This window comes from Aedes albopictus, chromosome 3 (assembly GCF_035046485.1).
Source record: "Aedes albopictus strain Foshan chromosome 3, AalbF5, whole genome shotgun sequence".
In the NCBI taxonomy this organism is placed as follows: domain Eukaryota; kingdom Metazoa; phylum Arthropoda; class Insecta; order Diptera; family Culicidae; genus Aedes; species Aedes albopictus.
The window spans coordinates 3,604,332-3,618,630 of NC_085138.1; the positions used below are offsets into that span (position 1 = coordinate 3,604,332).

At 43.1% G+C, this 14,299-nt stretch overlaps 1 protein-coding gene across 1 annotated transcript; it reads right to left on the reverse strand.

Moving 5' to 3' along the window:
• Nucleotides 1–882: 882 nt before the first annotated feature.
• LOC134290115 (uncharacterized protein K02A2.6-like) lies at nt 883–6,052 on the reverse strand. The gene is made up of 5 exons (XM_062857151.1): nt 5,744–6,052; nt 5,227–5,611; nt 4,220–5,076; nt 2,086–4,173; nt 883–888 (listed from the first exon to the last, which is right to left on the reverse strand). The coding sequence occupies exons 1-5, from the start codon at nt 6,050–6,052 to the stop codon at nt 883–885; spliced, it is 3,645 nt and encodes a 1,214-aa protein (XP_062713135.1).
• Nucleotides 6,053–14,299: the final 8,247 nt, after the last annotated feature.

Sequence of the window (14,299 nt, forward strand, 5' to 3'; positions counted from 1 at the left end):
TTTGCAATTTAGGTTTTTTACAGGGTCTCCAGTTAGCCTAGTGGTTAAGGCTATGGATCGCCAATCCGGAGAAGGCGAGTTCGATTCCCGTTTCCTGTCGGGAAAACTTTCTGGACTCCCTGGGCATAGTGTATCGTTGTACTTGTCTCATAATATACAAATTCATCCAATTCAGGCAAAGATAGCCCTTCAATTAATAACTGTGGAAGTGCTCTACCTCTAAGAACACTAAGTTGAAGAGAGGCAGGTCAAGTTCCAATGCGAACGTCGAGCCATAAAGAAGATTTTTTTTTAAACAACGACTAAATAAACCTATTGAAAATGACTTGCTGCTTCTTATTCATATTGGTGTAACGACCCAACTGAAGAAAAGTATACTTCTGAGCTAAGTGTTTTACAAGCACATTCATAGTTATTAAGTCAGAGTTCCCTTTGTCAATGATGTTCGTACCGTGTGGCAGGCAGGAAGCTACTCTATGCCCAAGAAAATCAAGGAAATGTCCAAAAGTTCCTGGACCAACTGGGTGTCGAAACCGTCACCCTCAGCATTGTCGTCATGCTGATACCCCTGCGCTTGCGGCATTGGCTATGGAAAACATTTAGCAGACAGACAGACAGACAGACAGACTGACAGAGTTCAAATCTCACCTGAGTTGTGGATTTTTTCGGAATTGGATAATAATTTATAATAATGTCTCTTTCATGTATTTATATGTTGAGTTTCATTAAATATCATGTTTGATAGCATTTTCTTAAAAGTAGGGGCTTGTACCATTTGGGCAGGTATGCCTATTTTAGGCACTTGTAAAACGACAACTCTAACTAAGTCAGTTTTATACCTAATAACTTAATGTTTGGCACACGGGGAGATACGTACAGTATCTAACCCTACAAAATTTGAAATCAATTGGTTTGAGATAGACTTAGTTACAGCGGCAAGTGCCCAAAATAGGTACACCTGCCCAAATGGTACCGTATCTGTTATGAAAATTTGACACAATTGGATATATTTTTCACAAAGTTAGTGTGATTTTACCTAAAAATCAGAAGGGCAGAAAACAAACGATCAGCCATTAAAATAATAGTGCAATACACAATATAAAAATCATTTGTAGCTAAAATACAGTATTTTGTCTAGATTTAGTTTGGAAAAAATATGCTAGAAGAAAACAGTTTTAGATTCCCAGAAAACATGGGGGCAACATACATTCAAAAAGATAATTGGCAACAGTGATGGAATTGTTCTCATCATGAAGCAAATCACGAGTGAAATGCCAGCACGAAGGCTGACTCATGATTCCGAGAGTAAACAATGTGTGAGTTTATTCGCACCCGCCTGCTTCGTGAGTGAGAAGCAAAACGAAAACAGAAACACTCATGAGTTTTTATTCGTGAAGAAGTAGTGGAGGTGCGGGAAGTGCATTTTAGTGTGGTTATAATAGCAAATCCAGTGATTATCTACCATAAACTAATGCTTTTTGCTTCATTGTTCCTGAAAATCAACACAGCCAGTCGTGAAAATGCGTTTTTTATCAAAATGCAAAAAAAGCCCAAAGATCTTGCCAGCTTCGTTTACTCACGAGTAAAGAAGCGCGAGTATTCTCGGACCCCTTTCACGAGTAGGTTTGTTTTGGTTTGAGTCTGCTCAGCTACAATCTTCATCATTTTGTTTATCCCTGATTGGCAAAGGAAGCAAAGGTGAAAAGTAGGCTTTGTCCTAGTGGAAATGTTAGGGGAGCTGATCCTGACCTGTTTCCATGAGTGGACTGTAGATAATGGCTCTGGTAGTGATTCCTTGGATTTATCGAGGTGGACAGCATCGGTGGTTGGCTGGCGTTCGTCAGGTGGTTTTCTTCCGCGAATTACCTATATCCAATTCAACACATCAAATTCGTTTGGCTATTTCTGGCGTTCGATTTGAATAGGAATGTTTGCTATGTCGATACGACCACATTCACGACAGTTTATTCAAACATTTACACTTATTAACCGTTATGTGTCCGACAAACTTTTTGCTTTTTTCTACACCGTGCTTTTTAAATGGGCGCTGGGTACCCGGGTACCCTGTCGGACATTGTAGCTCACATTCCCGATTGCTTCGAGAATGGTTCCAGGCATCCACTTCCAGTTCTCGTTTGAAGAGTAGACCTTGGCGAATACTTTGGAACCTGCCGAGAAACTTCGTTTACCTGACAGTTGTGGCTGGAAATCGGGTTTCGGTGATGGTCGCAACAGGTCCAAAGTTGTCCTCATCGGTCGTCCAAGCATGATCTGGGCAGGAGACTTACCGTTCAACACCGTTGACGGGGTGGATCGGTATACATACAGAAACGTTTGCAGTACGCTAGCGATTGATGTTTCTCCTCCCCCGACGATTTTCTTGAGCGATCTCTTCAACGTATCCACAAACCTTTCCGCTTGCCCGTTTGATTGTGGGTGGTAGGGCGCTGTTCGGATGTGGACGATTCGAAACTTTTCGCAAAACGTACGGAAATCAGCGCTTGTGAACTGACTTCCGTTATCGGAAACGATGACCAAAGGGATTCCGAATCGAGAGATACCTTCTTGCAGGAAAGCGATGGTAGTAGAGGTTGTAGGAGAACGGGTTTGTAGAATCTCCGGCCACTTGGAGAAAGAATCCACCATTACTAAATAGTACATTCCATCCACAGGTCCAGCAAAATCGATGTGGATGCGTTGCCACGGTCCCTCAGCGCGAGGCCATGGTTGTGGCTGAGCTTGTGGCGGAGATTTGGCAGCACTTGTACAGCTCGAGCACCGGCGGACGTAGCTGATGATGTCTTCATCCATCGTCGGCCAGAACACGATTCCACGAGCAACTGCTTTTGCCCGCTCGATACCAGGGTGTCCTTCGTGTACTTGCTTGAGGATTCGTTTTTGAAGGGACATTGGAACCACGATTCGGTCGACCATCATGAGGCAACCGTCGATTACGGAGTAGGAATCACGATGGCTGAAGAACGATCTAACCTCGATGTCTTGGATGCCTTCGCAGCGCCCCGGCCAGGTACCTTGAACGAAAGAAATTACCTTCTGCAGCACGGTGTCCTTCTTGGTGGCGGCCTTGAGCATCTCGTAGGTGACTGGCAAATGTTGGAACGAATCGTGGAAGCAGGAACTGACATCTTCTTCAATTCGAACTGCGGCGATGACTGCTTCTTCTTCGGGCTTCTGGTGATTGCTAATCAGTCGAGACAGCACGTCAGCGTAGCCGAAGTCTTGCGTTGCCACGTATTCGATTTGGAAGTCGTACCCTAACAGCGTCAGGGCCCATCGCTGGAGTCGATTTGCGGAATGCACGGGAATGCCCTTTCTGGAACCGAACACTCGCAGCAACGGCTGATGGTCCGTTTGCAATGTAAAACGGCGACCCCACAGCATGCGGTGAAACTTCGTACAAGCGAAAACCAATGCCAGTGCTTCCTTTTCGATCTGGCTGTAGTTCTGCTCTGCTGCGGACAGTGATCTTGATGCGTGCGATACCGCCTTGATGGTGCCGTTCGAGAAACGATGCAGAATGACCGCACCGATGCCTGTTTTGGAAGCGTCCCCCGCTACGATGATCTCTTGCTCTGGATTGTAGTGAACGAGCAAAAGATCTGACTGCAACACGCGCTTGATGTTTTGGAAAGCATGCTGACACTCTCGATTCCAGACGAACTTCGTGTCTTTCTTGAGCAGGTTGTCCAACGGATGGCGTAGTTGATGCATCTCACGGACGAACTTCCCGTAGAAATTGACTGCACCCAGGAATGAGCGCAATGTGGACACGTCGGTTGGAGCAGGCATCTCCGAAATCGCTGCAATTTTCGCTGGATCCGGTTGGTTCCCCCTGGCACTGATGATGTGTCCGAGGTATTTGAGCTGATCTTGATAGAACCGGCATTTTTCCACTCGCAGGTGAAAACCATATTCACGCAGGCGCCGGAAGAGCATGTGCAGGATTCGGTTGTGTTCCTCGAGCGTCTTGCTGTGCACCAGAATGTCGTCGAGGAAAACTTCTACGCCGCGTAGACCGGCTACCATCTTCGCCATCAGCTGCTGGAACGCCCCAGGGGCTGATTTGACACCTGGTGCCAAACGGTTGAACCGGAATAAGCCTCGGTGGGTGTTGATGGTCAACAACTTCTTGGACTCGTCGTCGACCTCCACCTGCGTCCGACAGGTCGATGATGATGAAGATTCGACTGCCAGACACTTTGCTGAAGATCTCCTCCGGCGTTGGAAGTGGATAGTTGTTGCTCTCGAGTGCCGCATTGAGCCCAGTGGAGTAATCGGCACATACCCGCACCTTGCCGCCGGGTTTCTTGACTACGACGATAGGTGCCGCCCAGTCGGAAAAATCCACGGGTGTGATGATGATCGACTCCAACAGATCCAGGTCTTCGTCCACCTTCTGGATAGCGTGAAACGGAACCGGCCGCTTCGGTCGAAAAACTGGTTGGGCGTGTTGCTTCAAGGTCAACGAAATCTTGGTTTTCGTGCAGTGGGCCAGACTGTCCTGAAAAACTTCCGGGTATTGCGTGAGGAAGTGCTGATCAGAGGAGAGCGAGAAATTGGAACTATTCACCTGTTTGCAGTAGGCAGCAAGCGGCTTCGACCAGAGATCGAATGCGTCCATCCAGTCCAGTCCGATGACGTTCAGATCTGCAACCGATGTGATGTAGCAGACCGTTGCCAACGTGGTGTCCCCGACGGTTATCGGGCAAGTGAATTCGCCGATCAGCTCTAGTGGTTCCCCTGATGCCGTTGATGCTTCCACGCTGGTTGGTGATGATGGAGGTGCTCCAATCATTTTCCATGTTCGGTGGCTGATGACGGTGATATCGGAACCGCAATCCAATTGCAGTTGGGCTGATTTTTGATTGAAGATGACGGTGACGAACCTCCGGCGGCTACGAACCTGCTGTACGGTTTGGATGACCTTCTTGTTGAATGGCTTCGTCTTCTTCGCGCCAGTTTTCTTCTCGCCGCTGGACTCCGTGGAAGTTTTTGAAAAGCAACCACAGTAGCCCTCTTTGTGGCCCGTTTTCCCACACTGTTTGCACTGCCGTTCTACGCATAGTTGTCCCATGTTATATGGGATTCCCATATAGCATGGGACAATCGGGCGTAGAACGGCAGTGCAGGTGTGCTTGGAAAACTGGCAGTCCTTCACGAAATGCATCGCACCGCACTGCCAGCCAGGGGATGGGGGTGTCTTACCGTCGGCTGACGACTTCTGCTGGTAGGACGGCTGCTTTCTGGAGTGCCGTACTGCATGCACCGCTGAAGATGTCGGTTTCTTCTCCACCAGCGCCGTGTCGTGCTTGAGGTTCGACAGGCGTTGGCACTTGGTGACCAGGCCTTCCAGGTTGATGGTGTCAGCTTGATCGAACTCGAGCTTAGACAGAAATCGAGTCCTGACGTCGGCGTCCTTCGTCGATTTGAGACCGCAGATGAACACCAGACTCTTGAACTGGTCGACGGTGAGCTTCTGCAGTTCAAAATCCTCGCATTGCCGGTTGACGATTCCGGCATACGAAACGAAGTCGTCGGCTTCACTCTTCTCGAGCTTGAGGCAGTCGTAGCGCTTGCTGAACAGAGATTTCTGTTATCCGAAAATCTGATTCAGCTTTGCCACAACGTCGTCGAAGGTGAAATCACGTGGGTGGGATGGCAGGAGGTAGTTCAGGAACTTTTCGTGCACCGGGACGCTGAGACTGCGCAGCAGGAGCCTTACCTTCGCAGCGTCGTCTAAACTTCTGCCATCTTGCCGGAACAGATCCTCGTACTTCGAAAACCAGCGGTCGAACGTTAGGCCATTTTCCGGATCGAAATGGAACTCCTTGATGTTGGAGGCAAGGGATTCGAGAATCTTCTTTGGAGCGCTTCGCTGGGTTGTCGCCTCCTGGTTACCGGTGATTTGCTCCAACAGCATCAGCAAACGGTTGTTCTGCTGAGCCACTTGACGCATCATTTCCGGCATCGAAAATTCTCCTCCCCATGCTCCGGTTTCGGATTCGGCTTGATGGTCGTTCTTCCGGGACATTCTTGAGGATCTTCAGGCTTGAATCTCGTCGCCAAATGTTACCTTCTTCAATTATTCTTTAGTAAAAGAAAGAGTTACAATGAACGTCTTATTTATTCGGAAGGCAAAACTAGAATGTCAAAATTTGTCACTTTGAACTGCATCGTCGCGGTCATGGCTACTACGATTGTAGCTTGCTCTCGTAGCCATGGTAGCAGCCGATGAAAAGATTCCAGATAAGATACCGAAGAGGATCAGTGAGGTACTCTTTCCTGTGATGATGTACGGTGACTTACTGGTTGATCTTGGTGGTGATGGACGTGAACACTTTTCGTGTGTAAATTTGTGCATTTTTAACTGTTCGGAATTTGGAAGAATCGTTTTCGTTTGAAGATGTGTGTTTGAACGGTAAATTTTTCGCGAATACTTTTTTCGTGTCCGTGAAAAATGATTTGGCTGAGGATTATTGCGGAAAGTATCATCGGTGTGACGCCGAATCAGGCCCCAATGGGAGTGGAGCAAGTGCGACCGTAGTGGGCGCGTAAAAAGTGACATTTTGTAAAGTTGTGAAAATTAAAAAAATGCATCATGCATCGTGAAACTGCACAACTTCCGCCATCTCCCGTTAGCTTTGCTTGTAATGGAGTGTTGAGCGCTGCTGTCTGCTAGATGGAAAAAAATCGAAGCGCTGCTCTGTACAACCCTGGGTCATGTGACGGTTCGGTTTCCTTATCGTTTGCGTTCTCGATTTCGGAGACGGGTCCGGAAGAAATAATTGAGATCGATTTCAAGCAAATGAATACAGGTGAATAGCTAAGTCAGTGGACTACGCGGAACTAGGTGAGGTCTTTCTGATTACACTCTATGTACTCTATATTGTTGTATAACTTAATTAAATAATGTATACAAATAAGTTGAAAATTCACTATTTTCATCATCCTTTCATCTAGGGTAGGTTCCATTTTTACGCCCATCGTTTTTCGGGATAGGTAGCCCCCCCTCCCCCTCTGTCATGATATTTCTCTATACCTTATACACGTACTGTCACGCTTTTCTAACCCCCCCCCTCTCCCAAATGTTGGACGTAATTTTTGAATGTTCTTCTATTGGAAGCTGCTTCAGTTCTGGGCCCTTTCTAAGTTGATGAAAGGATTTATAAATGCTTGCAAGGACTTGGCCAGGTGTGTGGAGCTAAAGTGGGTCTATGACATTGTAGATAGTAGCGACATCAGCAATGTCAATGGATATATTCAACTTTGCAACTCCATCCAAGATTTGTGCAAGTATTCATGCTATGCTATGCAGACAAACAGACGTAACACCTTGAACGATTTTCATGGAAATCCATCGCCCAGCTCACACTAACATCACCTGGTGGAAAAGTTGCACGAATCACTGTGTTGTGCCATATCGTCAACAGAAGGCGCTAGTGTGAAACGTCAAACGCATAGAAAAACTATGCGCGCGCCTCTGGTTGTGAAAGCCACAACTATGAAAATTTAAAATGATCGTTAAAAGCGTGGTCGATGGAAATTTCACAAGTGTTACGTCTGTTTGTCTGTGGCTATGCTATACGACTCTTATTCAGTTGCGTGTACTCGTATTCTTCGTTTGATTCCTTCAGAACTCTCGTGCACCTCATTGTACCTAAGGTTCATCGATGCAATCCAACACTCGAACAGGAGACCTAACAGCAAGAAAAAGAAGAAGCAGAGCTAAGTCAGTTGTAGAACGTTATTCATGACTCCGGTTTATAAATTTTGGAAAGCATCGTTAATAATAATAATATTTCATTTGTTTAAAATAATTATAGTAAAAAATACAGGTAATATATTGTCGTCGCGGTTGAAACCCGAAGTTTCCCCACACCCGACAATCGAATTTTCTCAAAATCCGTTCGTGAAAGCTAACGTCGGACGTAGTGCGCTGGACAGCGGACCTGGCCCTGTATCCAGCGCACTGTGCCCGACGTACGTCCGACACACGGTTTAGGAGAAACATCGATTTTCGCGTGTCAAAAATTCCGATTTTCAACTGCACGAACAATACCGTCCGATAATAATAATCGAACGAAATAATAATCTTTATTTCATGTATGTTCGTAAGATTACACCCTTCTCAATATTTCGATGTTAGTTGCAATTAGTTTAAATACGCAAAAAAAAAAGAAAACACTTCACCCTCTCAATCATATCCTTTCTCCGGTAACGAAAAAGTTAATGAAAGTCGCGTGTTTCCTCGTTTGCCAAACATTACGCTTTCCATGGCACGCTTTGTGCTTGCTACCTTGTTCAACGAGAGAACGCCAAGCGCGTTTATGTCCTTAGCGGCGTTCGTTGCGCATGTGCATCAAATTAACACCCCCTTCGTCATCCGCAGCTCTACCATCCATGCAGTAGTAGGCTATGGGCACCTACAATCTCGACCCACAACGAAGGTGTACGAAATGTACGAAATCCCTTTGCCAAATGTATACAATCATCATCGACGGCACCGGGTTTCGTTGATGGCGCCAGAATCATCGTCATCGTCATCGTCATCGTCAACGTGCATCCATTGATGATTCTGTTCGAGCGGATATCGCTTCCGCTTTCCAATGTTTCCCGACTCTCTCCGGATAGGCATATGATACGCTGCAGCTTACTACAACATCATAGGAATGAATAAGGCAGGGGTGGATGTTTTATGTGTGATCTAGGTTAGGCATTCTGCTAGTGTTCAGACGGGCATGCTGCAACGAGAAAAATAAACAAAGCTCCCACAACACAAGCGTGGAAAAGTCGGCAAAGTAAGCGGCGAAATTTGGTGTGAAGCAAAGACTGCTTCGGTCGGTGCTTTCTTCTCTACAAACAAATAACACAAGGTGGGACGGTGATTGGTGTTTGGATGGAGCCTTTGCCTCCTTCGATCCTCTGGCATTCATTGTTGGCGGCAATAGATTCGATATTTTTCCCATTTTGGTCCAATCTATGCCATACGCTCTGCTCCTTCGCTCGGAATATACAGCTTCGATTGAACGACTTTTTGGCCTTCCGGCGTTGTTGTAGCAAGCAGGCAGGTACGGAAAAGGCAAAGAATGTGGAAACTGTTGGGAACGCGGTAAAAAGGTTCCGGTTCCTGCTTTTGTTTTGAGGCCTGGTAACAATTGACTGCAATTACATCGTATTTTTGCCTCGTTTAATTTAAAAAAGAGCGGCATCCCATAGAACAGGTTTCTATCAGGGTGAGAAAATTGAATTGCTTTTTCTTTGTTTACCATGCCGAGAACAATTAAGATTAATGAAATAGGGAATGGGTGGTTTATTAAAAACAAGAACCAAGATTTAATCATCGTGAAAGCGGTGGATTATTAATTAGAATGGGCGTGAAGAATGTGATTATGAATCAAGTGCGCTGAGGTCATAAATTATCAAAATGTATCTAACTTTTCGCGAATACATACAAGTTGTAGAAATACAACAGGCGTCTATTTAAAACAAACGAGTGTTGAAATTGCATAAGAAATGAACAATGAACTGATTAACTTTCTATTTCGCAGAATGGTTTAGTTGGTTGAAGCGCCGCACTAGCGATACAGAATCATAGGTTAGAATCTCGCATAGAATCAACTTTTTTTTATTTCGCAATTTTATCCTGAATTTCATAATTGTCAGCAACAGGGGACACTTCAGGGGTTCGGTCGATTCTCGGGACGTACCTTCCGGGAGACCGTATCCGGTATCGGCAACTAGGGACTTCCTTCAGAGAGGCGGATCGTACCAGATGCCAGCGATCGGGGACTTCTTTCCGGGAGACGGACCGTACCGGATGCCAACAACCAGATAATGTCGCTGCGGTATTTCTCTTGCGGATTTCAGGGGTCAGGTTCAGTTCGGAAATCTTGATTTGGGAGGACTAATTTCGGGACAGTAGGTTTGAGTTTTCGAGGTTTGAAGGTTTGGGTTTTTGGTTCAATTGCTTCTGCTTCGCTTGAAAGTTTTTGAAGTAATGACAGATTTTTTTTTCTTCAATGCATAGCCACCTATGACCGTTTCATGGTCGTCATCATGACCTCGTTGCTATCGGTAACAATAATTAAATCACGAATCTCTGAATTTCTAGTTTTCATTTCTATACAATAAAAATAGCATAGCATGAATACCGGCACAAATCTTGGATGGAGTTGCAAAGTTGAATATATCCATTGACATTGCTGATGTCGCTACTATCTACAACGTCATAGACCCACTCAGATTCACACACCTGGCCAAGTCCTTCCAAAGCAAAAACGTGACAGCTAGTCGAAAACACGTCCATCCGCGCGCACAGCTTACTACGATCCTCTTCATTTCTATATGTACAATAAAAATATATATTAATTCACACTAAACACGATTCAAATAAAAACAAAACAAAATTAATAAAAAAAAAACGTAGTCAAGTACTAGAGCACTAGACACTAGTTTTCCATATGTTATTAAAGGCTAGGTCATATTTCTAAGTATATCTAAGTATACAAAGGGAATGCAGCACAGTTTAAAAAAATCAACGTTTTAAAGCTTCCGAATTTAAAGTCACCACTTAACAATGACTAGAAATGAAACCAAGAAAACTCCAGCAGAGAAACTTTTTCAAATCACAGAAGCAAAAAGAAAAAAAGAAATCAACTTACCGAACAACCTGACTACAGACCAACGGACGTGACAAGTTTGGAGGTGCAATCAAAGAACGGTGGTGCAAACTTTTTTTTCCTTAGTCCAACCGAACAAAGAGAATGACACAGTGGAAAACTTGTAAGATAGAGCCAGAGTGCTCAGAATGCACCTTTATGAGCTTTACACCTCGGTCAGCTTTCATACCTTGGTCACAATTGTGATCATACACGCTGAGAAGTTTATGATAAAATTAACAACATTTTACTTGGAGTCATATTCAGTTTTATTATTTTTTTTAAATTATTTTGTTAATGTTAAATATTTATTGCAAATTCTACACAGGGTCAAATATTTGGTAAGGATTGAACTTGAGAAAAGTTTTACCTCATTCCACATTAAGCTTTCTTACTGTTCACATCTCTATCCTAATAAAGAGTTACTTGCTAAGTTACTTGTTACTGTTCAAGTCGGTGTTATCCATTCAGCCGATCCGCCCTAGTACTTCCTATTACAATAAGCTGCAACCTGTTCTGTGGTGTAGTTATGTTAACGTACGCTGTCTAGCAAATTCGGAAGTCGTGGGCTTAAACCTCATCAGAACTACTTAGACTTTTCCGAATTTATCCTATCAATTTGTTATGTTAGAGTACATTAGTGTCTATAAACTTTAAGTTCTCACACTTTCGATTCTACAGAAATTCGCGTGGGTCGTGACCACAAATTGAAAACCACTGATATTTGTAATAGACGTGTGCGCCGCCGCACCACGCCGTCGTCACCGACGACTTTTTCCACGCCGCCACCACCAGTTAAGTTTACCCAGCGTGCCGCCGTTCATATTTTCCACGCCACCGAACAAAATGTATCACGCCCATGTGAAATCTCGGATTTTATTTCCAATTTCTTGCGAACTTTTCTTTAGATCTTTTGAGGCTTCGAAGATCTTACACTTTTATAATTTTTGATGACTATTTCCTTATATGTTATTTAAAAGATTCAAGCTGACTTTTTTTTTTCAAAATCCTAAGTGAGTTTCTTTTGTATTTTTTAACGTATTATGACCACAATTTTTGGTCATGTGATCCATTTATTTATTTTCCTACATATTCTTGGATGATTTTTGCTGAACGTATTCCTACCATGCTTTTTAACGAATTCTTGGCAGAGTCATGATAATTTTCATATGTCCAGCAACTCCGCTTGGAATTCTTCTCGGGTCTAGGGATGCCTGCTGCGGTTTCTCTCGAATATCCTTCTAGAATTCCTCCTGGAAAGTTCTTCCCCGGAACTCATGTTATGATTTCTTCAAAGATTTTTTCAAGGATTCCTCTAGGAATTCCTCTTGCAATATATCCAATAATTACTGATAGCACAGACAAACAGACGTAACACTTCGAACATTTTTCGATTCAAATTATAGTCCCGGAAACCTGTTCGCCCAATACTAAAAGTACTGAGTTTGGCCGATCATCAACTAGGTGGCGGTAGTGGACAAAGGTCAAACTCAAACAAAAACGATGCAAGCGCCACGGGTGACCAGTTGTCCAACTATCAAATTTTTAAATAGACCGTTAAATCGGTGTACGATGGGAAATATCAGAGTGTTACGTCTGTTTGTCTGTGCTGATAGGCTTCCTTCAGGAATTCCTACTAGAATTTATTCGGGAACTCTTGCTGAGATTAGAAATCTCTAAAGGAATCCCAGCTGCAGTCCCGGAGAAATCCCAAGTAGTTCTTAAAACAATCTCAAGAGAGAGGTATCCCAGCAAGAATTTCTACTGATGATAAAAGGTAAATTATTGGATGAATGCTTGCAGAAATTTCTGAACATATCATCGAAAAAATCTCTAAAGTAATCATATTAGGAGTTTTTGAAGAAATTCATTAGGTAATTCGACCCAACTAACAATTGCAAGTCACAAACAAGCAAGCTTGCTGAATTGTTGCTCAATAATGGTAATGATAGCCGAACTAAAATTATGCTTTACACTTTACTGTTTAAATGATTTTTCAATTGAGAAAGTAGTCAATGTTCGACTTTCCTCATCGGTATCAACAATGATAAATTAAAACACTTTTCAAAAGTTTAACAAGAAATTTATTCAACAAGCATTGATTCCTTAACAAAAGAGTTTAACAAACGATTTGTCTGCATCTTATTAAGTTGATGTATCGATAAGCATATGCTCCTGAACAATGCGCTTTTCACTTCTCAAATAAACGCCTTCAGCCCGTCATAGTTTGACTCGGAACTTTGTTCGGATTATGGGATAAATCATGGCTAAAACTGTCTAAACAACCAAATTAATAAAGAACCAATATTTTGAACGAATCACCTAAAATAAAACATAATAGAATTCGGTAGTTTGACATTGAGTGCCAAGAGACGTAATCAACGTGAGGCATTTATTTATTATTATTGGTCTGTAATAAGATATCTTGTACCTTGATTATTATATTTTTTTATCTTCCGCAGCAGCTCGATTGTACGAGACACTTGGATCGATGCATTTGATATTTCAGTGCTGTTGTGTTTACTGAATATTGTTCCCACAGTCACCTAGATAACCAAACAGCATTCAGAAATTGACACATTTCAAGTATCCCTAAACATCATTATGCACTATTTATTGAACATAATATCAAGATTCCATGACAAAACATGAATAAAAAAAATGCTTAACGGATCTTCGACTGAGCATGAGTAGATTACCTGAACAGATGCTGTGAATGCACCAAAACCAAGACCGCACCACATATTGCCATACATTTTAAAGATCGATATTTAATTATAAAAATAAAAGCATATTCATATCGCAATTAGTACGTCTGGAAACAATATCTTCAATAAGGACCAACACTTTTTGGCCGGCTCCGATACAAGTTTTCTCACCGTGCGATAAAAATACTGACAGCGAAATCAGAATGGAAAACACGTGTTTTGGGCTGAACAGCTGTTGAAGTATAAGGCGTTGTTCAGTTGATTACCACGTGCTGTGCTAATTCACCACTGCTGAACACAAGTTCAGGAGTGATCATTATTGAGTCATGGGAAGATTATGTTTTGCTTTGGGTGCTGAATCTCACCATCTCTAGGATGGCGCAGATAGGATGGTATGCGGTTAGCAATTGACAGGTCTCGAGTTCTAATCCGGATTTAGGTAATTTTATATGTAATTATTATTTCATACTAGGTGTTCTCAACATGAGAGCAAATAATTACTCTCGTGAGAGTTCAACATTTTTGCATTTTATTTATTTTCGGTCATTTTTGTCAAAGCTTAATAACGACTTTCCTGTGCATTTGTAAAACGCTTTGAACAACAAAAAATTAAGTTGGGGCACAACATGATGCTTTATAACTTCTCCAAATTTGTGTGAACAAAACCCGAACATAGGTTGTACGTGAAAATAATTCAAATGTTATTCAACATTATGCTGAATTACTCTGCAACTGCGGAGTGCTGTACCATCACAGATTGGCGATATTTGGTAAAGGGTTTCTAGAGCCCTTGGAAATTTGGAGAAGTAATCCCAACAGGGTAATAAACTTTATAAAACGAGTTGTGCCTAGTTGGGATCAGGTGTTACATCAACCATTGTCCATCACAGCTCAATTGTGACAGGATACTTG

What these genes read in the sequence shown, in the direction of transcription:
- LOC134290115 (XM_062857151.1), bottom strand. Translation starts at nt 6,052, where the DNA reads ATGTCCCGGAAGAACGACCATCAAGCCGAATCCGAAACCGGAGCATGG. An exon ending in GTTTAGACGACGCTGCGAAG is followed by an intron (nt 5,612 to 5,743) that starts GTAAGGCTCCTG and finishes TTCGGATAACAG; the next exon opens with AAATCTCTGTTCAGCAAGCG. An exon ending in CGGAGGAGATCTTCAGCAAA is followed by an intron (nt 4,174 to 4,219) that starts GTGTCTGGCAGT and finishes TGTCGGACGCAG; the next exon opens with GTGGAGGTCGACGACGAGTC.